The sequence below is a fragment of the Peromyscus californicus genome, unplaced genomic scaffold, assembly GCF_007827085.1.
Source record: "Peromyscus californicus insignis strain IS unplaced genomic scaffold, ASM782708v3 Scaffold_2__1_contigs__length_46816999, whole genome shotgun sequence".
Classification (NCBI taxonomy): domain Eukaryota; kingdom Metazoa; phylum Chordata; class Mammalia; order Rodentia; family Cricetidae; genus Peromyscus; species Peromyscus californicus.
In genome coordinates this window covers 40,374,353-40,400,822 of record NW_026294540.1, presented here as the reverse complement: position 1 = coordinate 40,400,822, position 26,470 = coordinate 40,374,353, and the positions used below count along the sequence as shown (strand labels likewise).

The 26,470-nt window shown below is 42.2% G+C and overlaps 1 protein-coding gene across 5 annotated transcripts in view; it reads right to left on the bottom strand.

The window, feature by feature from the left end:
- Positions 1-3,131: 3,131 nt before the first annotated feature.
- Pan3 (poly(A) specific ribonuclease subunit PAN3) overlaps positions 3,132-26,470 on the bottom strand; it is a 126,886-nt gene continuing 103,547 nt past the window's right edge. For 3 of the 5 annotated variants that reach the window (XM_052754531.1, XM_052754534.1, XM_052754535.1), the window contains 10 exons: positions 25,391-25,552; positions 25,034-25,150; positions 24,843-24,944; positions 20,889-21,054; positions 19,698-19,788; positions 14,951-15,090; positions 12,328-12,457; positions 11,886-11,950; positions 8,389-8,527; positions 3,132-5,949 (listed from right to left, as the gene is read on the bottom strand). In XM_052754531.1, the coding sequence (XP_052610491.1) occupies positions 5,809-5,949; positions 8,389-8,527; positions 11,886-11,950; positions 12,328-12,457; positions 14,951-15,090; positions 19,698-19,788; positions 20,889-21,054; positions 24,843-24,944; positions 25,034-25,150; positions 25,391-25,552 (1,253 nt within the window). In that variant the 3' untranslated portion in view covers positions 3,132-5,808. The remainder of the gene's footprint in view (positions 5,950-8,388; positions 8,528-11,885; positions 11,951-12,327; positions 12,458-14,950; positions 15,091-19,697; positions 19,789-20,888; positions 21,055-24,842; positions 24,945-25,033; positions 25,151-25,390; positions 25,553-26,470) is intronic. The other 2 variants (XM_052754533.1, XM_052754532.1) reach the window with 2 other exon arrangements.

Genomic DNA, 26,470 nt, shown 5'->3' with positions numbered 1-26,470 from the left:
AAAATAGTCCAGTGACAGCTACCTTACGCCTAAGAGGCCGAGAACTTGGTTGGTTCTTGGTCCCTGAGGCCGGATGCTTCAGCAGGAAGAGCTGCACAGTGGCTATCCCCTCACACTGAAGACACTGACTTCCTGGTAGTCTGTCAGTGTGCAAGGCTGGTGGTCTTCAGTCCACGTTGGAAACTGGGAAAAGCTAGTTCTCAGGAAATGAGGTCAATTAACTCAGCGGCAAAGGGAAGGTTAGGCAAGCAGAGGATGAATAATCTTCCTTCTTCCGAGTGCTTTTTACCTTGGTGGCTACCAGAAGGTGCCACGACATTTGGGGTGGGCCTTCCCAGGTTAATTAACACAGCCAAGATAATTCTTCAACTGAGGTTCCTGCTCAGGTGATTCTAAGTTGTGGCAAGTTGATTTAAAACTAACCACCACAGACAGCTCGCCCAGAAATACCAAAATGAGTAAGATCATGAACCAATAAATCTCACAGAACCAACAGTTAAAAACAGGCATCTCCCCTAAATGCTAATTTTCAACTGATAAACAAATTACACAATTATAAAAATACGTGTGTATTGTGAGCACACATAGATTAGAGGGTACACGTGGGCAACAACAAGTGGGCAAAAAAAAAGCATAAAACACAAGAAATTCCCCCAAGAAAAGTGCTACACCGTAGAAGTCTCCAATCAGCCCAATGGATTACATCCTGGAAGAGATATTCCAGGCACTAGATATAAAGTAAAGTGGCTATTTGTATATCTGGCTGACAATACCCTGGGGAGCTAGCTTGGCGAAACACAAGGCAGGAACTAGACATTCTTGGGTACAAAGGCAAGACAAAAGAATAAATGACCAATCTCAGTAAACTTGAGAGGTATTTATTTGGTCTTCAAGAATCTGAAATATTTTAAAAACACTGGTTTTTGAGCGTACTTGGTAGCTGGCTGCCTTGGGGTTGGGGGGAAGGCGAGTTTTCATAACTAAGTCACTCATTTGGAAAATGATTTGAAGAATGCTTCAGGAACCAGCTTCATGTCAGAAAATAGGTATCTTCTCATGACTCTGGAAACTGACAGGACATCTGAGAATTCTTTTCTTCAGCAGCGGGTGACCTAGTAAATGTTTCCTAGACTCTGCAGAGTAAAACACATCTCCAGGTTTGGGGCTTTCGTAGGTCAGGAATGCTGAAAAGACACGCGGGTCCCATCACAGGGATGGCTGGTTCTAGTTCTAAAGGACGACCGGAACCCAACACTACACCATCTCGGGGCCAGCCTGGCCAGAAGCCCCCCCCATCCTTCCCTTAGAAGGTCACACCACCTCCCTAATCTTGCTCTAGCACTGTGGTTGCACACCTCCCAGGTCTGTCCTTCACACTATAGCTGGAGCAGTTGTGTCACATTCCTCTTCAGTAGCCTGAAGTCTGGGTCCACGGGTTGAATACTTGCCTTCCCCCAGAAACTTCCCAAGTTCTCATCTCACCCCGTCTAGCAGCACACATCTCCTGTGCATCCTACATTCCTGCCCTTTCCTCCCGCGGGGCTGGCAACTCCACTGCCATCAAGTCCTCCCTCAGCACGGGCTTTAAGAGACCTCTGTCCAGGGAAATGAGGATCACAGACAAGAGAATTTTCCTGGTACTAATGTTCCTTACGCCAGAGGCTTATGCTAAAAAAAGTTGTGTTATCTGATACTTCGATTTGACTCTTTATTTGCTAAGTCTGGTAACTGCTGGTTCTCCTCTTATAACCATAGTTACCTTCTAAACACATACAGTTGTCAGTATCCAAGTCTCCCCCCTTCATCCCAACCAAAACCCATGATGATGTCTTTTAAACAGGAGAGTGCATTCACTCTTATGTATGGCTTAGAGCATGTCTACAAGATTTATAACAATTAACTCGGTGTAAATACAACTGAAATAACTGTCCTCGGAATGACAAGAATTAGCTAGAAGCTCCAAACACCGGAAGAGTATCTTCCTTTGGCTTTGAGAACTACACCTGACATAAAATAGACAGTAAGTATCTGATGAGTGAATCCCAGTTCATTCCTCTGTAGCACTGACGGGTGAGCTGCTTGGCCAAGTACACAGAGGGCTTAAAGTGCTCAGCCGTGGGGCCAATACCTCCAATACTTCTGCTGGGGTTGTTGCAGCCAGCTGGATTTTTTACGCACCTTGTCACACTGCCGTTAGGAAGACTTAAAGGCATAGGTTTAAAAATCACCCTTTCTCCTTCTGCCTCTGCAGTCTATGTGGAGGGAGATTTCACAGGGGCCCCTGTGGGTTACAAGTGGAGGAACAGTCCACTGCCTCAAGAGACGGGATCAAGAGCTAGCTGCACCATTGTCGGAGAGTTCACCAAATCCGACACTGGCCTGGCTTTAACAACATCTTACCCTAAAAACCTTACCAATCAGTCTTCATTTTGATTGCTATCTGGATCCGTGACTATCCACAAGTGTTTCTCTACAGAAGTCCCCCTGCCCCACTGACAAGCCATCTGCCCGTCTCAACTGGAAGCAATCTCCTCTCCTTATCACTCTGCCATCCTCCCCCGAAGCCTCAAGCCTCTTGACCACTTTTCCATCCTGTAGATTCACCTCTTCAAATCACAGAAATATCAAACATACAGGAAGAAAAAAAAAACCATAATAAAGTACTATTTATGCTCAACAAATGCTAACATTTTTGCACCATTTATCCTTGTGGAATATTTCTGGAGAAACTGGCAGAGTCTCTCCTCCATGTAGCAAATGACACCAAGACACACACAGTTAGCTACAGGGTGCAGCTGAGTAGAAGCGTTCACAGCTAGCTCTGGTGAGGCCCCGGGGTCCCTCCCCAAAGGGTGAGGAGACTAGCTCATGCCACTCCCTGTCCTGTCAGGTGAGTGGTTTCTCAAACATGCCTACACAGCAACCCCTCAGATCTGCCAGCCTTAGTCCCACACAGACAGACACAGGAGACACACAACAAGTAAGTGGTGAGCCACCGATCAAACCTGCTACCATTTCACCCCAAGGCAGAAGTTCTTCAAAACACATAGGTAGTAATCTTCAAAACCCAATCAAGACCAATAGCACTGTGTTGTATGAACTGGTAAAAATAATATCAGAACAAAGACAAGTTTATCTCTGCAATTCTTTATTAAAAAATACTGCTATACACATAGAGACTGAGAACAGGGTTAAAGATGAGCAACAGAGACTGGGACTGTGACGTTAGAACTTAACATACTGGTACTTTTTAGGGACAATGTTGATATCCAAATGACAGAACCAAGGTCAAAGCAAAGTTCAAGGGCACCCTCAAAGGCATCTGCAGAGAAGTAAATACCAACAGGTTTAGAAGAGGCACAGACAGCTGAAATGAGAGACACTACATGATTTCCAGGTTGTCCTTTCCGTGCTCTGTCTGTCCTAACAGGAAGTTACGGGGAGTTCACATCCTTAATTCGACACTCTCAGATAGTAAAGTCTTCCTATGGACTAAATATTAACTTTCAGACAACCTCCTAAATGGGTTTACATTGTGGAAAAGAGGGCTCCCTTTTAAAAAAAAAAAAAAAAAAAGGAAAACAAAACAAAAAAATAAAAACAAAAACCCTCCCCCCAAAAAACACCAAAGCAGAACTCAGAGTTCTTTTGAACCATTCCCAATAAAAATGAAATGAAAAATAAATATAAAATAAAGCTAAAAAAATATGCATTACCTGACACCAACTGTTTTCTGGCTGACAATATTTACTCATGAAAACGTTCAGCTGACTCCCTTAACTACCCAAACCAAGCCCTGAGGTTACTAGGGGCTGAAGCAAACTGGCATTTCTGATGCAGACATTGGGTTTGTGATGTGAACCTGCCTCGCAGAGGGGAAGTTTGCTGGTCTATGCGGATCAAGAGATTCAAGCCCTAATTTACCCCTGCCCTTCTTTAGCATTCACATAACATTGGTCCACAAATGAAATTTTTCAAAAAGTTCCCAGGCCCCCAAAACTAAAATAGATGATCCCCTTTCATTTTCAAAGAAAACAATATTGGAAAAAATCTCCAGCCCGCTTATAAATTAAGCATTTCATATTTCTTCTAGAATACAAGTAGTTCTTTTTTGTACAAAAGAATTACAATATGATTTGTCAAAAAACATATAAAAAGACAGCTGCTCTTCCTCAAATACATGAGCTAATGATAAAGACTTTTGCGTGTTACATCAAAAGTTCTTGTTCCTCTTAAATAAAAGGTCCTTTTAAACAAAAGGAACATCATGGTGGCAAATGTTCATTATCCTTTGAATAGTGAACATTATGTTCTTTTAAATCCATCCAGATCAAATGCAGCCATTGATTTCCCATTGACAACTGATGCGACCACTCGTGGATGCAGACGTGCTTGTTAGACATGTGACCTGTGTCTCTAGTCAAAGCTTTTCGGTGAAGAGAGGTGCTTTTTCTTGATGCAAATCTCAAGGCAGAGAAAAATCATTTTAAAGCTTATAAAAAGTGGACAGAGAAATGTTAAAAACTTCTCTGAAATATACAAATACGTATGCTTGTTAAAAATGAAGACAGTAACGTCAGCTGCAAGTGCTTGGGAGTCTGTCTTGACCTTCTGAGTCTCTACATTCTCTTCCCAGTCCCGTAGTGCACACCCAGCACAAACTGAACACTCAGCTCTGAGAAGGAGATGAAGTCTTCATGGCGGCCTTAGGAGAAAATCCCTATGTATTTGGCAGTCTTCGGTATCAAAGTGACCAGAAATCCCACAAATACTTGAGTTTGGCGACAACGGTATGTCCAAATGGTAAGAGTTCCAAGGAGGCACACTGCGAACTTTGAGACGGGCTCTCAGGATGGTCCTGCAGTCACTTTGGGTTAAGCAGTGAGCACAAAGGCACAGCAGACAAGTGTCCCTCCAGAGTCGGACTGCCAAGCATCGACCACTGCTGCGCTCCGTCCACCTCCTCCACAGTGTCTCTAAGTCTGTATCCAGTGTAAAGTACCATTATAAAGCTGTAGTTCAAAGACAAAAAAAGCAAACTGCAAAGACCTTAAAGTAATACAACTCCTCAACTTTAGGCCTTCAACACAATTTCATTTTTGCTATTAAAAATTGCATCAATGTAAGTGTATCTGACTGGCAGGCTCTTTGAAGAAGGCTCCGAATGAACCTGGAGAAGAGCAGGGCCTGCTCCTTCAGCTACTGTTCCGATCGTTACCTGGAAAAGGATTTAAATCAACAAATAGGGGAAAATTCATATTCAACAACTCACTGATATTTCTCTTTGTGTGTTCTTAAACACAACACAAGCTTCAATTTGAGCTAATGGTAGGTGGCACACAGAGCTTGCATACGACACTCTTAAGGACTATGCACTACACTGTACTATTGACCTGGCCCGTCCCCCAAAAGCAAATTCTGCATCTCTTAGTGGCAAAAAGCTGCCTCTTTTTGTTTCCCAATGTCCTTGCAAATAGTTCCCTTAATAAGTATACAATGTGGCAAGAGGTCAAAGATCAGAAAAAAGTCTTTAAAAAATTAAAATTAGTGCATACACAAGTGGAAAAACAGAAGCAGGAGCATCATTCACTGACATAAACTCTTCACAGGGGCCTGTGGCAGCCAGAGTGCGTAGAAAGTGAGACATTCTTCCTCTCAAGTAACAGTGCACCTGACCCAAGTGCAAGAAGCTCCACTCCTTCCTTCCTGCTCATCGCCCTGGTGGCAGGAGACAGCGACAGGTCACCGTAGTGCAACTGGCAATAGGCTCAGTCCTTCACCATGCCCTGTGGACACTTTTAGCAAATACTACAACTGACCATTTGCAGCTGCAATCAGTTCTTGAAAGGTATTTTCAAAGCAGCGTTTTAGGTCACTGTACGTCACCACTAGCACGCTCTTCTCATCCCTGGAAATCAGGCTTATTTTCTCTGGCACACCAGCGTCTAGCTGAAAGAGGTAAGGTATAAAAAAAAATAATATAGTTCATATCTCAAGGAAGAGAGCTGATTTAACCCATTTTAGGACAACACTTTCCTCGACAATGATAAATGAAATACTTAAAAATACTTCTGTCACAGTCCCTTTCAGATTTCCATAAAATTTCAATCAATTCCCACCCCCCCAAAGAAATATTACCATGTTTCTCCTGCCTGCTTTAGTGTCTAAAACATGTTTGATTACTATCTTCTGGTCAACTCGGTGCTCTTTAGTTATTTACTGAGTAGTTTCCATTTTGCATATTATGGATACCAGTGCAAAACAGAAAGGATTAAGTATGTATTCTTTAGGAGAAATACATAGAAGTACTATGGTAGCCACAGCTAAGCTGTACTCCAGAGAATGTCAATTAGATGTCATCAATGAGTAGTTACATGTCCACTCAGTCCCTTACCCTCTTGCCATTTTATTTTGTAAAGCATCTCTGTTTCTGTAGCTTGCTCTATGGGCGTCCACTCCAGCTCCTGGGGTTTAGCAGGAGTGTTTAGGACACGGTTCCCACTGCAGTTTTAGCTGCTTCCTTCAGTGTCCCACTAACAGACTCACTGAAACAGGTTTACATTTCACTGTAGGCTTAAAACTGTCAAAATGTTTTACCAACAATTTCTGTTAATCATTCCCATCAAAATGACCTTTCGCAGAATCTTAGATTTTAATCAATATGGTCTTCCTTTTACTGTAGTCTTCAAACTTGGAAAATTGACATCCCAGATTTGGAGTAAGTTTATTTACTACTGTACGGTATGGCTTAGTACAGTCACTGTCAGTCGCTACAGACTCTTAACAGTTCCACCTACTATGTGCTGACATCAGCAGTACTAGGATACTACGTGTTAGCACATGTTCTACTTACTGCTTCCCAAATGTCCCCTTTAAGAAGTTAAGAGGATGAGCATGTGAGCAGCACCCACCAGAGCAGTGGCAGGCAGCCCTGTGCTGTGGACAGCACTCTTCAACAGTCCACAGAAACTCAAACAAGGGCAAAGCAGCACCTGGCAGCACAGCCTTTCCTGCAGGGCTACCGAGCATGGTTTTCCTATTGGACATTCTCTCTCTGCTGCTTGAAATGTAAGGACGGATAGGGCAGGGCAGGAAGGATTCGAGAGAGTTGAGGGGGAGTGAGACACATATACCCGAGGTCATTCATATACAAAGATAGTCTTTGCTTAATCTTTTTCTCTTTCTACTTTTTAAAAACAAAGAAGGGAAAAAAGGCCATGGACGGATATGGCACCCGACCACTGTTTTGTCAGCACCTGATTTACCCAGTTTTATACGAAGACTATGATTTACTCCAGAACACACCTCCTCTCTCTCATGTATGTGTCCCACAGTGGGTGCATGTTGTGGAGGTCAGAGGACAACTTGTCAAGTCTTTCTCTCCCCCTCCCGTCCCCGTGTTTGAGACAGGGTCTCTTTTACCGTATGCACACATGTGCCTACACATATGCAAACATACACGCATGCAAGCGGTCACACCAGACACAGTTTTCCCTACTCACTGTTCTCCTCAATGAAACAAACGACATGTCACAAAGTATAAAGGAGGGAGCACAGTCCTTTTGTGATGCTTTATTCAAGTAAAAGATTCACAGTGCAAAACAACCTGTGGGTCACGACCCCCTTGAGAGGGTTGGTTGGCCTTTTCATAGGCTCGCGGATCATTTACGATGATTCATAACAGTAGGAAAATTACAGTTATGAAGTAGCAATGAAAATAATTTTATCATTGGGGGTCATCACAACACAAGGCACTGTATTAAAGAGTTGCAGCATTAGGAAGGTTGAGAATCACTGCTCTAGACGCTCCTGCTTTTGCTTCTTAAGTGTTGGGATTAAAGGTGTGAGCTGCCACGCTCAGCAAAAAAAAAAAAAAAAAAAAAAAAAAAAAAAAAAAAATCTCACTGTCAGGCTGGAGAGATGGCTCAGAGGTTAAGAGCACAGGCTCCTCTTCCAGAGGCCCTGAGTTCAATTCCCAGCAACCACATGGTGGCTCACAATCATCTATAATGAGATCTGGTGCCCTCTTCTGTCATACAGGCAAACATGTAGACAGAACACTGTATACATAATACATAAATCTTAAAAAGGAAAAAGAAAATGGCCTGTCTTAAATTCCTCACAAAGTATAGCAGGTATACATCCTGTTTTCTTCAGTCTCCTAGTACTTGTACACACTATACCTCTACCAAGTTGTGACAACTGTGCTTGTTGTAAATGTGCTTGCCACCAAGCCTGACATACCTGCACAAAGGAGAGAATGAGCTCCTAAGTGTCCTCTGACCCTGTGTGTGCACATGGGGCATGCACACGCACACATACACACATGCACGCACATTGTTGTAACAAAAAAACTATTAAAAACTACTGGTTTTCCTTACAAATTACCTTGTTGAGACAGGAAATAATGTGACTGAGGTCAATCCAGGGAGCACCTGCTTCTGTGACCTGATGAAAAAGATGATCCCTAAAGAGTTTCAACAGATAACGATCTCCAGTCTCTGACCAAGTCGGATCCTTCTGAAACCTGGGGAATTAGTATTTGATCTCAGTATCTCACTCTCCATGCATGTGGTCGTATTTTTCAGATTCAAGATTAACCCCATTTTCCCCAGTAAATAAGAAATTAGACAGCTTCTGTAAAGTGCTTAAAAACCAACCAGAGAAACAAACAAACCAACCAACCTCAACCAACACAAAATACATAAGTCACACTTCTCAACATTCAGTTCACAGGAACAACTATCCCTTATATACCACTCAATCTTTACAATTAGGTAAAAAGGCGAAAAAAGAAAGAAATGTCTTTAAACATCTCTGGCCAAGCCTGTAAGGAAATCTTCTCTCCACCCATGCTCCAGGTCACAGAGACGTCAGCTAAGTTTCCACTTTACCAAAGAACATAAAATGGGAAATATTTAGAAAGAGAAAAGCTGCTTCCTGTCCTTCACACTCCACTAGAAGGTGAGCTGTGAGCACTGGAGAACCAGAGATGGCTTGTAGTTCTCAGCACCCTGAGGAACCTGCAGTCTAGAGGAAAGAGAGAAAGCAGGGCCTGCCCAACTACACAGTGCTCTGACAAGTGGGTACGACAGACAGGGCTGACACATGAACCTGCCCTGAAAGGAGGAGCTGAGGCTGCTGCCCCAACACAAGCATGCTCTGCAGTCAGCAAACTAAGAAAGGCCAGTGCATCTAGACGGGGTGAGCGGAACAAAGGGAGGACGAGCTAGCACTGCTGGACTGGAAAAAAATGTGACAAGCATTCTAGAATCATTTCAAAGTCTAAAATACTGTTCTCCACCCGAACTTAGTCACAATAAACAGTTTCATCAATTTGGCCACATATATAAACATCTAGAGAGGAACAGCCTAAGCACAGTCAGAGATGATTAAGCCCCGAACAGGCAACCTATAGCAGGCAAGGATCAGACAGCACAGTAAAAATCAATCACAGCCATAAAAAGATCCTCAAATAGGCTCCTTAAAGAGCAAGTCCCAAGCAAAACAGTACCCAAATTCAACTTCTTACTCATTAAGCTGACAAAAATCCCAAGTTTTAAAGAAAGCATTGTTAGCCAGGCCTTCTCAAGAACAATACCAATCTATTCTGCAAACCTGACATCTGGAGACTCCACTGTCCCTCCACAGTGACCAAGGGCCCTGCAGCGCTGTTGGAGGACACCACACTGGAGACACCATGGTGCAAAGGGCAGCACAATACGCAGGCAGGGCACAGCTCTGGACACACCCTGTCTGTACATGACCAGGACCTAACCTGTTTGTCTCCAGTTCTCTCTCCTCCCCCTCATTCATTCATTCATTCATTCATTCATTGGTTTTCCGAGGCAGAGTTTCTCTGTGTAGCCCTGGCTGTCCTCGAACTCACAAAGATCCACCTGTCTCTGTCTCAGAGTTCTGGGATTTAAGACATGCGCCACCGCCTAGCTCCAGTTCTCTTAGACAGGAGCAATGTCTCCACCACAAGGGCGGCAGAAGGAGAAGCAGGTCAGACTAGTGTATCATGGAGGATTCTGCCTAATTCCAAACAGGGCTGCGCAGGAAGATTTCTAACATTAGCACAGTGAGAAGTGACAATGTTTATGTACTTAAAGAGAGAAAATACACAATATATTTGCACCTGTAACTCTTGAAGTATATATAAAATTTTTATAAATAAACTAGTCAGGGTGGGGACAACCAATAGAATGAGGTTGTTAGGTATAAAAGAGAGGGAGTTTTTTCACCACAAAACTTTTTGAAAATTCACATATAACTTAAGAAATGTAAAACAGAATTTTATAAGGACAATCTAGAATTTTATATATAATCATTTATCAATAATGTGTAAACATAGAAAAAAAGACAATTTTAGCTTTGCAAAGAACTCATGGCTACCTCTTGTGAGAGGTGTGTGCTCCGAAAGGGTGTGCTTCACTGACTGAGAATAAATCAGAGAAGAAAAGCAAGCACCAGAGCAGTTAATCCAGAGAGAGAAAAAGAAAGGCACTACCCTCCTCCCCCAGAGCGGAGAGCAGATGTGCCAGGCTGAGTGTGACTGTGCCAGCTGTGAGGCACAAGCAGCCTGGATGGGAACGGGGGAGGGGGACGGGGGGACGGGGGGGAACGAGAGAAGGACTGCTGGGCTCCCTTGGACCCTTCAAAGTATTTCCTAACACTGACGACAGAGAATTTACTGTCAAGTGCTGAAGACAAACTGTTTCCTTAAGTGTGTTATATGAAATTATGTAACAATTGTCAGCCCCAAGAGAACGTAACTAGGCAAACTACAGAAGAAGAACCGTAATGACGCTGAGAAAGAATGGTGTGTCCTCTTCACAGCAATGCCAACCCCGAGAACAGAGGACTCGGATGTCTGCATCAGGACAGCGAGAGGGAATCAAATACCGAGAAAAAGTCAACAGAAGACCCGCATGTTCTGAAGTACGGGGTAAATCAATGAAAATGCTGAGACAGGGTTTCCAGAACTGGTTAACATACATCCTCTTACTTAGGATGGTTATTAGAGAGAATTCTAACTGAGATTCTTCATTTTGAAAATAGCCAAGTGGGGCTGAAGAGATGGCTCGCTGCTTAAAAACACTGGCTGGTCTTACAAAGAACCTGGGTTTGATTCTCAGCACCCACACAGAGATTCACAACTGTCTGTAACTCCAGTTCCAGGAGATGATGCCATATTCTGCCTCCTCAGACACCAGACACACATGTAGTGCATGATACACATGCAGGCAAATATCCCCAGATATGTAAAATGAAAATAAATCTTTAAAAAAGAAAAGGAAAACAGGTAAGTAGGCTTTAACTCCATGGGAGAAAAGAAATCCCACAAGCGACAGTATGCACCGGTCATTTCCCTCTGGGAGAACAGACAATCCCGAGGTGTGACTTACTGTAGTCATAACTGCAACTCTGTCCAGCCTGTCAACAATTAACAAAGTGCAGACACCAACTCTGTGTCTGGTAACTCTAACTTAAAAGCAAGGTTGAACTGAGAGAGCATGAAATGACTACGTCACTCTATTATCAACATGACATCTATAAAAATGCATTTTCACAGAAGAGACATGCTACAGCTGAGAGATTTCTAATGTCTCCCAAATGACCAGGAAAAAGAGATGTGACCAGGCTTCCTACAGGAGACAGGTACTCGCTATCACCTTCCTTTACCGGCGCACACGACTGATTTCTAACATGGGCACACAAGTTCCTAAGAACCACCACACCTGGGCTGTGGTTTTTCCAGGTCACTTCCTTAAGAGCTTCCCCTTTTCCAGACAGAAACATTAGGAAGGCAGTCCACTCATCCCTTATACAAGTTAGCTCCCTTGGTTTGAAAACATGCTGTCAATACTGTAAACCCTTACTCTGGCCTCTCGTTGATTGTTCCCAATTTTGCTAGAAGTCTAAACAGTCTTCCATTTTGAACCTCCTATAAAACATTTTAAAAACAGAATGTTAATGTCCAGGCCGAAGATAAACAAAAGTTTTAAAAATGGTACTGTGCACCCATATTATTCTTGTACAATAAATTCCAACACCACACTTTTGGGTTATGCTCTTAAACATATGCCTATTTTGTGCATAGTCACACTCAAGGAGATTATGCAATTGATCAATTCTAGGAAGTATTTAAAATACTCACATTAAACAAAACCAAGATTTTAGACCTATGATCACAGCAAAGTCATGAATGAATAGGATATTAGAGCCTATACTAACACCCAGTGTGGACAAGGAGAGCACTGCAGTCCCAGACAGCAGCACAGGGAGTACTGCATGCCAATTTACACAGTAACCAGACTTGACCTTAGCAAGGTCTTCCTCGATGACATCATTTCTCATTTGAGCAGCGTCCAGTTGAGTATAAAACCGAGCACCAATCATAGGCATGATGTCATTCACACTGCGCATCCTGTTTTGGTCAGTCAGTAAGTACCTATCGAGAGAGAGAAGAATTTCGTGAATGGCCAGGGCCACTTAAGGACAACACGGCCATAGGCACCCAGATGCTGCTGTCACTACAGTCTGTGTTCACAATTTAAACACATACTTTTCATGCAAATTTTGTTCTGAATTTCAGTATTACTTCTCTTCTCTGGAACATTTAAGTCCAGACGTTTCTCCTCTGTGTGTCCACTATTACAGATGTGAAACAGTGAAGTAGAAGAGGGCCACACTTACCCATTTCCACCCTTAAGTCCTTTGTTTCAATACATGAAATGACCGTGAACAAGTCTCAGTGTGAAACACTGGAAGGCTGAGGGATGGGGAACTTCCCTCCTGTTCTTCAAAGATAACCGGCTTCTATTTTTGCCACAGGGTCTTGCTATGTTGCCCAAGAAAGCTTTAAATTCTTGGGTTCAATTGAGCATCTTGCCTCGTATTCTTTGGACTACAGGCACATGCCACCACACCTAACCAAAAATAGTTTTTTAGTCTAAAAATGAATCTTCAATTGTGCAAAAATGACTTAGCCAGAGAGAAACTGTCCTCTGCTCCATGACTTCATGTGCCACCTGTCACTTCTGGGCCATCTCTACAGACTAAGAGAGCAGGAGGGACCAGCTCACCTGCTTTTCTATCACCACTGAGGTTTCGAGAAAGTATTGCTCTTTCAAGAGCCACCTGCAGAGTCCAGCGATGGTCAATCACTTGGCCACTACTTTCTCTAAAGGTGAGTCCTTCTCTCACCTCCTTGCACGTGTGCTTCAGGAAACTGTCTTCAGTTATCACTGCCTGCAAACAGCTTACTTGCTTTTATCTTTAACATCTTTTTTAAACTTGTGCATATGTGTGGTGGTGGGGTATGACACCTAAGTACAGATGCACACGGAGGCCACAAGAGGGATTTTATCCCCTGGAGCTGCTGTGGTTACCAGCAGTTTTGACTCGGGTGCTCTGCAAGGGCAGTACACACTCTTAACTGGTGAGCCATCTCTCCAACCCTTCAATGTTTTATAAGCCGCTAAAAGATGGATGGAAATTATGCTAATCTTATTAGTAAGTATCCTCGGATTTTGGCATACATAAACATTCTTTTAATGAGTAGATGAATGATTATAACCACACAAATTATCTTAGTTATCCACGGTAACCACTGATATTTACATTTACCTAATCATACTGAAACCCGTTACCAGCTTTGTGACAACTTGACGAGGTACTCTATTGTGCCTCAGTTTTGTCTCTAAAATGGGGCTAATGACACTCCATTTACAGATGTTAGAGAATTAAGTGCAATTCATTTCAAGCAGTTCATAAGTGACTTATGTAGCTCGATAGATGTTAGTTTACTGTCACTAGTGAAGAATATCTTTTCAATTATTTACTTTTTTCTAAGCAATTTTTTAAGTATTTAAAGCCTCATATATCATTATCTACTTTCAATAATTATTAACATAAAGTGAATTTAATTACTATCCTCAGCTCCTACTTTTTCAAAAGGGAACTTTTAGAGTTTATAGTCTGCAATTGTCAAGAACAATCTGGATGTTGTAAACTAAGGCTAGAAGAATCATACACAAAACATTCTTTTCCCCAAAAGCTGTAACATATTGATTATTTCTAGGTCCCAGGCAAACACTGGCTTCTGGTGTCTCGCAAGCAAGACAGGGAAGCCAATTTAAAGAAGAACAGGTGGGCAGCCCCATCCTCCATCTCCCAGTTCCGTACCCTAGGGCTCGTCCAAAAAGAAACCGGACCATCCAGGGCTACACAGAAAGAGCACAAGGGATCACTGGAAGCTAAAAGAAACTACTGATTAGGATCAATAAATTCTAATGGCTTCTAGAACTTAACAGGGAAAATTAGAGGCATCCTAGCATCTTTTCCCCTAGACTAAACTCATAGCTGTAATAAAAGTTGTTTGTCCTCCCCTGACATCCTCACTAGTAGACGTGTCTGAGATAGTAAGCGATCCTTCAGTGGTGATAGTAGTCCACAGTGGGTTTCTCTGAAGTCAAATGCATTCCAAACTTACACTCAAAGATTTCCTGGAATCTTCCATTCCCTGAATTGCATGCCTAGACCAGAGATTCACATACGTACCTAGACTGTGAAGGAGGCTGCATTACAATCTCTTACTATCTAGAACAACACTGGCCAAGGGAACTCAAGAGACGGCAGAAATGTTCTGTCCATGACTTATCTAGCTGGGAGCAACATCCGTGGCTGTGGAGCTCTTGAAATATGGCTAGTGTAACCCAAGAGCTAGTAGCTAGTATGTGTCGGTGCAACTCTAAAGGGCACTCTCTGACCAAGTGGCTAATTGAAACAAACTGGTTTATAAATTATAAGAAACATATACTTATAAAGATTAGGCCATCAGCAGCTGCTGTGTCTGCCTGACTGTATAAACAGTGGGAGGCTCCTATGTAAAGCATATGTAATCATAGAGGACTACTCTGCTTCACGTAATGTTAATACTTACAAGATGAGGTTCTTCAGGTCAGAGGAGTAGTTGATTGTCACCAGTTCCATGGCTTTCTGTAAATTCTCTCGCTGAATTCCTGCCAAAGAGTTGCAAGCCAAAGCCAACACGACTTTTCCTAATGATATCAGATCTGCTTGCTGACACGAGAGAATAAACACAACTTAATTTCTACTTCACAGGTACACTTTCAACACACTGAACACATCACCAACAGGAAAAGCACATTATAAAGACACAGGAGAGAGGGTTCAGGACAGGTTCTCAGCATGGTTGCTTGTTAGAATCACTATGACCTGACTGAAAAGGATTTCTGAGCCTCTCTTTTCAGTTTCATTTAATGAATAGGTCCAAACTGTTTAGAGCATCCAAGTCACCCTAATGAATGTATTTCTAGGACTACACTGTTTTTTGTTGTTGTTGTTGTTTTTTGTTTTTTTCAAGACAGGGGTTCTCTGTGTAGTTTTGGTGCCTGTCCTGGATCTTGCTCTGTAGACCAGGCTGGCCTCGAACTCACAGAGATCCGCCTAGCTCTGTTTCCAAGTGCTGGGATTAAAGGCGAGTGCGCCTGGCTAGGACTACACTTTTTAACAAATGTTTACTATAAGCAATTCATATTCCAATTATGGGACTGCTGCTTTGAAAAGCTTCTGTGACCATCGGGGAAGGGGTGGCAGCAATGTGTGACAGGTTCCAAGAAACTTGGCAGTCAGCTCTCTCCTCCCACCTTTACACTGGCTTCAGGGATCCAACTCAGGTCATCTGGCTTACATGGCAAATGTCTTTAGCTGCTGAGCCATCTCATTTGCCCCAGAGTTTGTAGTTTTATTTCAAAAATGTAAACACTGCTGACAGTCTTCCCTGTTATACAGAACTGAAGGCCACTACATGCTGGCTCTGCTAAGATCACTGTGACTGAACAGATACAGTTCTCATTTCATGAATCCAAGATGGCCATGTGAATGTGAAGACAAGACATCCCACTACAAACAAGCATTCACCTGACTTCAGAACACACGTATCACAGAACATCAAAGTGGCACAGACCTCAATGACAGCTTGCATCTTTGTTTCCCAAATCACTAACAATTTTTGATCACTAACAATATTCTTTATTATAAACAATGAATTCTTTAACTTTTCCCCCATTTCTTTAATCCCAGCACTTGGGAGGCAGAGGGAGGCAGATCTCTGTGAGTTCGAGGCCAACCTGGGCTACAGTGAGATCCAGGACAGGCACCAAAACTCCACAGAGAAACCCTGTCTCAAACAACAACGAACTGTAGTGTGAGTATCTATACGTAGGGCGTCTGATAGGCAACCACTGTGGAAGTGTTGTCTGACTCCAGAGGAGTCATGACACACAGGTTGTGAACCACTGCTCTACAAGGATTCCAGCTACTTCCAACTCCATGAAACAGAAGGGTCCCCTGTAGTAGCCCTCTGTAAAGGCAACAGTAACGTGCCTAGAAGAACGTGGTTGCTCTAAGCATGGAATATATTTGAAGTAATTTTTATTGAGAGTTTCTATAAATGCTTAAAATCTGAGGTATCATCTCAATTATTGCATGCATGCCCATCTCCTGATTTATTTATTATAGGAGTTTTCGAATCTGGCCATATACTAAAAGCACCCAAGGAATAAAGCAAACGAAAATGATGTCTAGTGGCCTCCTCCGTGCCTGAGTGTTGGAGTTATCCATTAGGTATATGGTCGAGGGGTTGGCATCTCTCAAAGTTCCTACTGATAATGTTCCTAGTGGCCCTGAAGAGATATGAAATGAGTATGTCTGGGAAGTCAGGGATTTTAAGGCAATCACCAGTGAACTTTCTCCCTCCATCAGGTTTCCCCCCATTTGTGGAATTCAGGAGGTTTTCCCAGATTCATTTTTAGTTTTTTCCTGATTCCTGGTTTCTTGTTTCTTTTTCTGATTCTATCTATGGCTCTACTTATGTCCACTTTACTGAAAGTCAGTCTCTAGTCACGTGTCTAAAACAGACTATGAGAAATAGACTACAAGAAACAATGTACTCCTCTCTCCTGTCAATACACTCCCCCTTTGGGACCATCTTTAAATCTCTCCTATGCCTCACTATAATAATCTATATAAAAATCTACATATATACAACTAAAAAAATGGAAAGAAACCCGATATATCCATTTTACTGAATTATAAAGAAAGCGACAACTGGTTGAAAGTTGACAGAGTTTATAAATGAAAGCAGTTTCTGACTTACAAAATGGTTGCCCAGGATGGTAAAACAGTTGGTCATTTGTAATTCAAGGTATCCCCCCACCCCCGCCTTTTAAAAGAGCTTCATTTTATAAGGTATTCCACAATAAACTAAGCGAAATAGTATCCATTTGCAAAAAAACAAAAGAGTGAGTCAGAAAAGAAAATTCAAACTAGTCTTATTTTATATTCCTAAGTGATTTTTTTAGTGCTGGAAGTTAAACCCAGGGTTTTGTGCATGGCTCCTTAGTCAAATACTAATTTTCAAAAACCAATTCTATTCAAAACAGAACAGTGATAACTCTAAGGCAGGAGTTTCATTTTTTTAATGTGGATGAGAGGTTTCTTGATTCCTGGTATACTGGCTCTAAATATTATCCAAAAGTGTAGTGGTGTAACTTTCTTAAGACACATGCAGATCACTAGTATTCAGTAATACTCGTCACATTTTGGCTACCTTATGAGATAGCCTATGCTCACCTCAAACTCACTGTCTTATTACCTCCAACCTCCTCCTTAGTGCTACGACTGGAGGCATGAACCACCCACACATCTAGCTCATCAGTTACTTTTGGATGAAAAGAAATTTAGGCCAATTAATTACTAAGTAAGTATAAAGCAGCAAAAGAAAAGTCACTAAAAAAATAACATTCCACAAAAAGTGAAGGGATAAACTGCATTTAGGTAGAATAAAGTGGCTTCAGGATGTGTGCAGGTGTGTGAAATCAGGATTTATCCCCTCAGTGCCTACCAGATGCCACTACCAACATCAAGGCAGCCTGGCAAGGCAGGCACGGCCGAGGGGAATTCAGACAGGAAAGGTATACATACAATGTGTGTGCAGAGGTGCCACTAGATCGAAGATAGCAAGGCTGTGGTCCAACAGCCCAGACTGCTGCATGAGGCTCAAGAGTGAACACTACACAGGATTATGTTCTTACCCTATCATTTCCTTTCCTTTTTGTTCTGAACTTTTGTCTTACACTAAAGTAAACTAAAACTTTCTTTTGAAACAAACAAAAGTTGAAAAGAGGTGGACAATGGGAAGTATCTCTTTATGTGATGAAACCATTCTGCCTTGCACCAAGCCTCAGGTTAACAAGCATCTAAACAGGAATGAATATGACTTCTTATACAAAGAACTAAAATTAGCTTTAGTGACAGTTACATATCCCAATGTGAACTAAGGCAAGACAAACCGACGAAGATTTCTTTTTTTTTTTAATAGAAATTTTTTTTAAGATTTATTTATTATGTATACAGTATTCTGTCTGCATGTGTGTCTGCAGGTCAGACGAGGGCACCAGATCTCATTACAGATGGTTTTGAGCCACCATGTGGGTGCTGGGAATTGAGCTCAGGACCTCTGGAAGAGCAGCCAGTGCTCTTAACATCTGAGCCATCTCTCCAGCCCGAAGATGAATTCTTTAAATACACAAGTTACTTCCACACAGTAATCAAAATGGAGCACCTACTCCTAATCCTTCCTCCCAGGGACAGTCTTTGCTGTTTTTGGCAGTACTGGAGATCAAATGCTCTAGAGCCCAGAGTATGCTAAGAACCACTCTACCACTGAATTACACTCCCATACGCAGGGTTGGGTTCTTGTATTTCTACACAGTAACATATTAATAAGGAAATAAACAACTAAATACCTTAGAACACTGTGGAGCCCGACTCAGTAGTAACAGAATGAATTAGAGAGTAATGAAATTCTGGTAATATACAAGAAACGACAGACTTTACAGCAACAGAGGAAAAACACAGAGCAGGGCGCTCTAACGCCACCCCTTTCAAAATAATATAGTGGGGGGCGCCGGGCTGTGGTGGCGCACGCCTTTAATCCCAGCACTCGGGAGGCAGAGCCAGGCGGATCTCTGTGAGTTCGAGGCCAGCCTGGGCTACCAAGTGAGTTCCAGGAAAGGCGCAAAGCTACACAGAGAAACCCTGTCTCGAAAAACCAAAAAAAAAAAAAAAAAAAAAAAAAATAATATAGTGGGACAAGCACTCAAAAGCCAAACTAGTAGGTCTGGAAAGGTGAAATAAACTGTAACATCTAATATAATCCACTCATCTGACTGAGACAAATATATTCCAGTGTTAAACAGCTAGAGTCTCTGCTTGTATTAATGGTCATTCATCCTGTCTGTTTCAACAGTAAGGCTGCACTAATTACACCACGGAGGTTAGGACACCATTCAAGAATGACCTGAGAGTCAGACTTAAAACCCTCAATACTTTAGCCGGGCGGTGGTGGCGCACGCCTTTAATCCCAGCACTCAGGAGGCAGAGTCAGGCGGATCTCTGTGAGTTCGAGGCCAGCCTGGGCTACAGAGTGAGTTCCAGGACAGGCGCAAAGTTACACAGAGAAACCCTGTCTTGAAAAACAAAACAAAACAAAAACAAAACAAAAAACTAAACAAAACAAAAAACCCTTCAATACTTTAAAACCAAGTTTAGCTTAAAAGAACACAAACAAAATAAGCTTTAAACACCATACGAATTTTACTCACCTGGTATTGAGCCATTAATGCCAAAGGATTATTGTTTTGACTGTTATCAAATGTTAAAACGTCAAAAACTCCTACACAATTTACTCGCAATCTGTAAGGACCAAAAGATTTTTAAAAAATGTATACTTTTCTTAGTATATACTAATGAATATTTAACATTGCCTAATATTACAAAAGGACCTAAAATGTAAATGACTATAACTTCCACCTCCACCCTCCCCACCCACAAAATCAACCATTTCAGAGACATTATATGGTTTGACTCTACTTGTAAAAGTTAGTCACTGATAAAGTCAGGATGATAACCCTGAACACATCAAGCTGTTTGAGTTACTCATGAAGGAAACTATTTACTTGCCAACACTTGCTAAAGACGCAGCTGGCATTGTTCCAATCATCTCACACACATTAACTCAAACCTCTTCATGAATTTTTAAACCAAGGGGAAAGTGTCACAGCACAGTCTAATGCCACTGCTGAAGCTCAGAAAAGCCAAGAACTTCCTCAAGCCACCTACAGGCAAGTAACAGCAAGAACATGGAGCAGGACCCTGCTGGTCTTACTGCTGTTAGTTTGACATGCACAACGTCTCTGTTATAGCCCAGGCTGCTAGCCTCCCAAGGGACTAGGCTATAGGTACGAGCAGTAGGATCCAGCTATGATATTCAGTTCCGTATGCTGCACTGCACAAGACAACTCCCAAAAACTTACGGCAACTAAAGTTAGTCAAGGTATTTGTTTCCTCACTGTATTATTCTCAATGCTTAGGAACTAACTAACAACAATCAACTAGCAACTTGAGAGTGAGTTCCAAGACAGCAAGGGCTATGACACAGAGAAACCCTGTCTCGAAAAACCAAAGGGAGGGGGCGGGGAGAGGCAAACTGCAGACTTTCCAGATGAACAGGCCTGCTCATCTGAAACTGACTTATGCTCAGGTAGAGAATACGGCTCTATAGGAGAAAGTGGGATTGATACTTTGTCTCTATTCCCAGATACCTTGCCAACAGTTCTGGGGGTGTTCACAACCATCTGTAACTCCAGGGAACCCAATACCTTCTTTTGGCCTTCATGGGCACCAAGCACATGTGGTATGCATACATGTATACAAGCAAAACAGTTGCACACTCAAAATAAATTAAAACAAAACAACAAAAACCCAGAAACCCAAAAATTTCAAAAAGCTACTACCTTGTTTTGCCAGTTATCAGAATCTTTGTTGGATCCATTACTCGACATGCCAAACCTGCCGTATGAATAGTACGCAGAGCAGAACTCAGCTGGACAATATATGCCCAAATGAGAGACTCAGGCAACAGTCCAGCATGCTGCCTGGGCAGTGGTCCATCATGCTGGCCTAGAAAGCAAATGAATTTTCATGCATGTTCATAACAGGAAGGACTTAACAGAGAAGCCCGAGTGTTTCTAAAACCAAGATTATAGGTTTTATGATGCTAAAGTAGCACAGGTCTCACGACTGTTTCTTTTGACCAAATAGATATTGAACAAGAACAAAAATTTAAAAAGCAGTATCCTTATCAATAGTTAAACAATCTACTCTGAAAGTAGTTATCTTTAGTCTAACAACTGCTGTAGGTGTTTCTATTTTGTGCTACTGGGAATTTAACCCAGGTACTCACACATACTAGACAACCGTTCTGCCACTGAGTTCCACTCTCAGCTTTGAAACTGCTTTTTCATCACCTTCTAGGCCAATACTAATATTTAACTAAGTAACAGAGACTTAATTCGTATTTTGTTAATTATTTCAGTGACCATAACCTTGTAGCCATATGGTTGTAAACCAACTTTCTGTGAATGGGGCTTCACAATGTGAAAGTCAAATGGTTAATTATGAATAAATATAGTGTCCTGGCCCCTAATATAATCCGGCCCTTAGGAAGCACTCAGGAGGACTGCTGCAAGTCTGAGGCTAGGCTGGTCTACGTAAGAACTCAAGGCCTGACAGTCAGGGCTACAAAATAAGACCTTATTTCAAAAATCCTGACTAAAAAAATAGTGACTATGTAGTTATGGCTTGGGACAACATTTTTAGTAAGCACATATAAAACGAACCGTTTCATCTCAATTTGGATAGGATGAAGACATTACAGAGGAATCTTAGAAGTCTCCAAACAGCTCTTAGCAGAAGCCGCCATCTTAGAAGATGACGACGACAGAGAACCCGGGAGAGCCCTGCAACAGTGTACTGAGGGTGGAGCACAGCTCAAGACGACAAAACCTGTAGTTTAGCCCACTGCACCACCAAAGAAGTCTGTTTTTGAGATTGTACTTATTTCTGTTTTCTTTATGAGTGTTCTGCATGTGTACCTGCAGGTTCTGCATGTATACCATCAGATAGATGGTTGTGATCCACCATGTGGTTGCTGGGAATTAAACTCAGGACCTCTGGAAAAGTAGTCAGTGCTCTTAACTGCTGAGCCATCTCTCCAGCCCCATGGAAAAAACTACTATACAATTGATATGGTCATAAGGAAAAGTAGTACTGGTTATTCTGTTTTATTGTTGTTTGTATATAGCTCTGGCTGTCCTGGAACTTACTACGTAGACCAGGCTGGCCTTGAACACAAGATATGCCTGCATCTGCCTTCTAAGTGCTGAGATTGAAGGCATGAGACATTACATCCATCTATTCTGTTCTGCTTTGGAGACCAGAATCTTACTCTGTAGGTCTCCCATTATTATTCCTAGCTACTTCTGGACATGTGCTGTCAGCAGTCAAGCAAAATGCTTAGTCACTCCAGGCCTTCATGCGCAGTGTGACCACATAATCGACACGCATGTATGGCGTGGCTACGTTAAGCCCATATACGCATGCTCAAGGTGACTAATAAAAGCAGGCTCTACCCCTCCTGCTCTCTCCCTCTCTCCAGAGGTAGCACGTGCACCTCCCCCACACCTTTCTTTTCCGTAGGCCTACCCACCTCCACTCTTTCCCTTCCCTAATAAAAACTCTTACAGCGGGTTTCATTGCACCTCGTGTTTTCTCACACCGGTAAATAACGCCGACAAATAAATAACACTGGTGCCGAAACCAGCATCTATACTGGCTTGCCCTTAGGGTCCTGACAGGATATACCTCAGCTCAGCCAATAAAGGCACCCCTGTGCGCACTCACTACATTTCCTTATAAAAGGTGGGCCTTGTACACCTCCGGTCTCTCTCTCCCTTCCTTCTCGTCTCCAGGGACTGGTCTCTGCCCCCTTTTCTATCTCTTCTCTCCCCTCCCCTCAATAAACCTCCTACATGGGCCCTGTTATTATGTTATGACTCCTTCCCACCGTTTTTTAAAATACAACACCTCCAACTTGTGGCAATCCTCCTGTCTCAGTTTCCTAAGTGCTAATTACAGGAGTGAGGACTTACAGCAAGCACATAGGACTTACTTCCCAACAGATTCGATTCTAACCATTCACTTCACTTGATTGTAATTTCTACATAATTCGATATAAATACAATTTCTCTATCTCATATCATCTCCATCTTCTAAATAATACATTTATAACAAATGTGTCTTTTTAAAGAAGTTGTTGCTAAACCAATAATTATACAGTAAGAGAAAACAAGAGACATTCATGTGTGTATAGTGTATTATGTGAGGTTATAAGAGTGTAAAATGGGCCGGGGTGGTGGCGGTGGTGGCGGTGGTGGCGCACGCCTTTAATCCCAGCACTGGGGAGGCAGAGGCAGGTGGATCTCTGAGAGTTCAAGGCCAGCCTGGTCTACAGACCGAGTTCCAGGACAGCCAGGACTACACATAGAAACCCTGTCTCAGAAGGAAAAATAAAAAAAAAGTGTAAAATGGAAGGGCTGATTCTGAGAAAATGTAAATAACTGAGATACATGTTTTCAATACAAAAACAAAATACAGATTTTTTGAACTGGTAAAATGCTCTGAGTAGTTCTCAACAGGGAACACTGGCAGTGTCTGTGGCTCTTTCTGGCTGGATCAGAGCTGAGTCAGAGGGGTATCCAGTGCACAGTACCACTGTGCACAGTACCACCGTCCACCAATCTGCGATACAGAAGAGCCCCACAACACAAGGGCGCAGCCCAAATGGCAGCAGTGCTCAGGTGAAGACAGGCATACATCCAAGCCTATAGCCACTTCACAGGCGGTGCTAGTCATTCGAGCCACAACCATATTCATCTGTGGGGAGAGTTGTACCACATCCTCCACAAAACTGTGCCTGTGTACAGATAACACAACAAAAGGCGAAAGGACCACACTGTGTGACCAGGTTTTCAATGCCCAACAACTATGTAACCACAACGTTCTTCTTTCAACTGTTAGAATGCAGAAAGCAAGGTTATGACAAACCCAAGTATTATGTTTTGTGTTCAAGAATATCTTAAGATTAAACCACAGCTACCAATGTGATGCTTCATTCTTGGTTCACACCATACAATGAGACTGTCCATAAACACATAAATTTTGACATCTCAAAATGGATTTACATTTTCTCTTGTATCACTTTCCTTCTAAATAAGCACATTTTAGACTAACTATACATTTTTAGGTTTTTTTGAAACAGTTCAATTATAAAATGACTTTAGATATTACAAAGAGAGCAGAAAACAAATACTCCATTTTTAAGTAAAGTTGCTCTAAGAAACCTGACTTGACACATAATAAACAAAAGCACATGTTTAGGAAGTAATTTCATAAATGATCATACAGGCACACTGGACAGTAAGACTATCAAATTGTGTTTGCAGGGTACAAAGACGGGGAAATACCCAGAGTAAACCAAAGATGCTGGCATCAAGTCTGAGTCAATGCACACTCCTAACTTGCTGCAAACCAACCCCAATTCTGAGATGCCTTAAAAATGTACAGTAGGGCCGGGCGGTGGTGGCGCACGCCTTTAATCCCAGCACTCGGGAGGCAGAGCCAGGCGGATCTCTGTGAGTTCGAGGCCAGCCTGGTCTCCAAAGCGAGTTCCAGGAAAGGCGCAAAGCTACACAGAGAAACCCTGTCTCGAAAAACCAAAAAAAAAAAAAAAAAAATGTACAGTAGGGCCCTCAAAATGACGAGAATAAATTTGTGTATGTTTTAATATGAAACTACTGTCCCCAAACCAAAGCATGCATCAAAACATAGTCTGCTGGCACCTCTCTTACCCCATTTTCTCTTTGTGAAGTAGGCGTCAGCATTCGGGTCATTAAAGTGTCTGCTCATCATAGTTTCTCCTCCAGCATGGAAATCATATGCGAACACAAGAGCTTACAAGAAAACAGAAACACACGTCACAGGAGTCTGGCTCCAAACAGTGCAACTCACGAGCAGAACCACCACAGGACCAGTTACTTACAGGGCTCAGCAAATGCTTTAGTGGTAAACACTTCACGCAGAGTTACAATATTTGAGTGCTGAATTTTTTTCCACATATCAACCAACACCATGCACTTTGTGTTAACCAGACGAAAACCTAAAGAAGAAAATTTTCTACTATAATCAACTGCAAATGAAAATGGTCTATGTTGCCTGTAAGGTATCAAGCTCCAAAAAAAAAAAAAAAAAAAAAAAAAAGAAAGGAAGGAAGAAGAAAAGAAAAAAAGAAACCTTGTCCTTCAGGTGTGTATGATAAATAAAGCCCTGTTTATAGGAGCATATGGATCATCTTAGCTCAAGTAATACACTCCTGACAAAAGAAACCCATCTTCCTTACCATGTATCCTCCGAAGGCAATATGGCAGATCATCTTTGCTGTTTACAGCTTTGTAGCAAGATGTGATATACCCAAAATTACTTGATTTCTGTATCCGGTTGGGGGGAGGCAGTGGCTCCAGAGGGAAGAGGCTATGGTAGCTGTCAACTTCAGTGGGGACTGCTGAGAAAGTCACAGGAAGACAATTTTCAATGATAGGCATTCATTCATAAATCTCTCACAGTAATGAAAAAGAAATCAAATCTATCACCATTCACTGACAGATCCTAACAGATCTGTGTCATGAGACAGTGCTGGATTTATAATACATCTATAAAACAAACTACGGCTCCTGTACCAATAAACCAGGCTACCAAGCAGCCAAAGCACAGCTCAAGTTCACACACTCAAAGTCAGTTCCAGTCTCTTGGCAGCAAAATATGGGACTTTTGTTCTCAGAAATAATTACCAGAACTGTCATTACTTGATTAAACATTTTATTCTAATATTTATAAAAACCAGAAATTTGAAATAAGTATCATTGAATCAGGAAGTGTGTTCATCCACGTACATGTCTGCAAGCATATCTATGGGTGTACCTATCGACATGACGGATGGCACTGAACTCTTACAAACCAACCTCTGGCTCAAGTAAGCACAACTGGAGGAAACTATGCTTGCCCCAGTAGTTAAGAGGTGCAGCTAAAACAGTGCTGACGGTGAAGGCGTAGGAGGGAAACCAGCTACAACAGGTATTTGCAACAACCTCTGGATGGCTACCGCAGTTTTAACACCAAGCAACTATACAAGGTGAAGATAAACTATTCACTACACAGGGATTTCCAGAGCATACACTATCTGGCTTTAGGAGCTGTACACTTTGGTCACAGGACAAAAACGTTATGAATACACGTCCTTCCTTCAGGCCGTTGCACTTTGGATACACCGCTGCCGGACTTCCCAGATTTAAGTGCCCTGTGTTGCACTGATGCTTCCTCACGATCCTGCTGGAACACAGCTCTATGAGCTACAGTCCTAGTCTGCACCTCTGTGGTGGGGTCTGCCAGCCCTAAGCACTGTGCACTTGTGTAGCTTTATTTC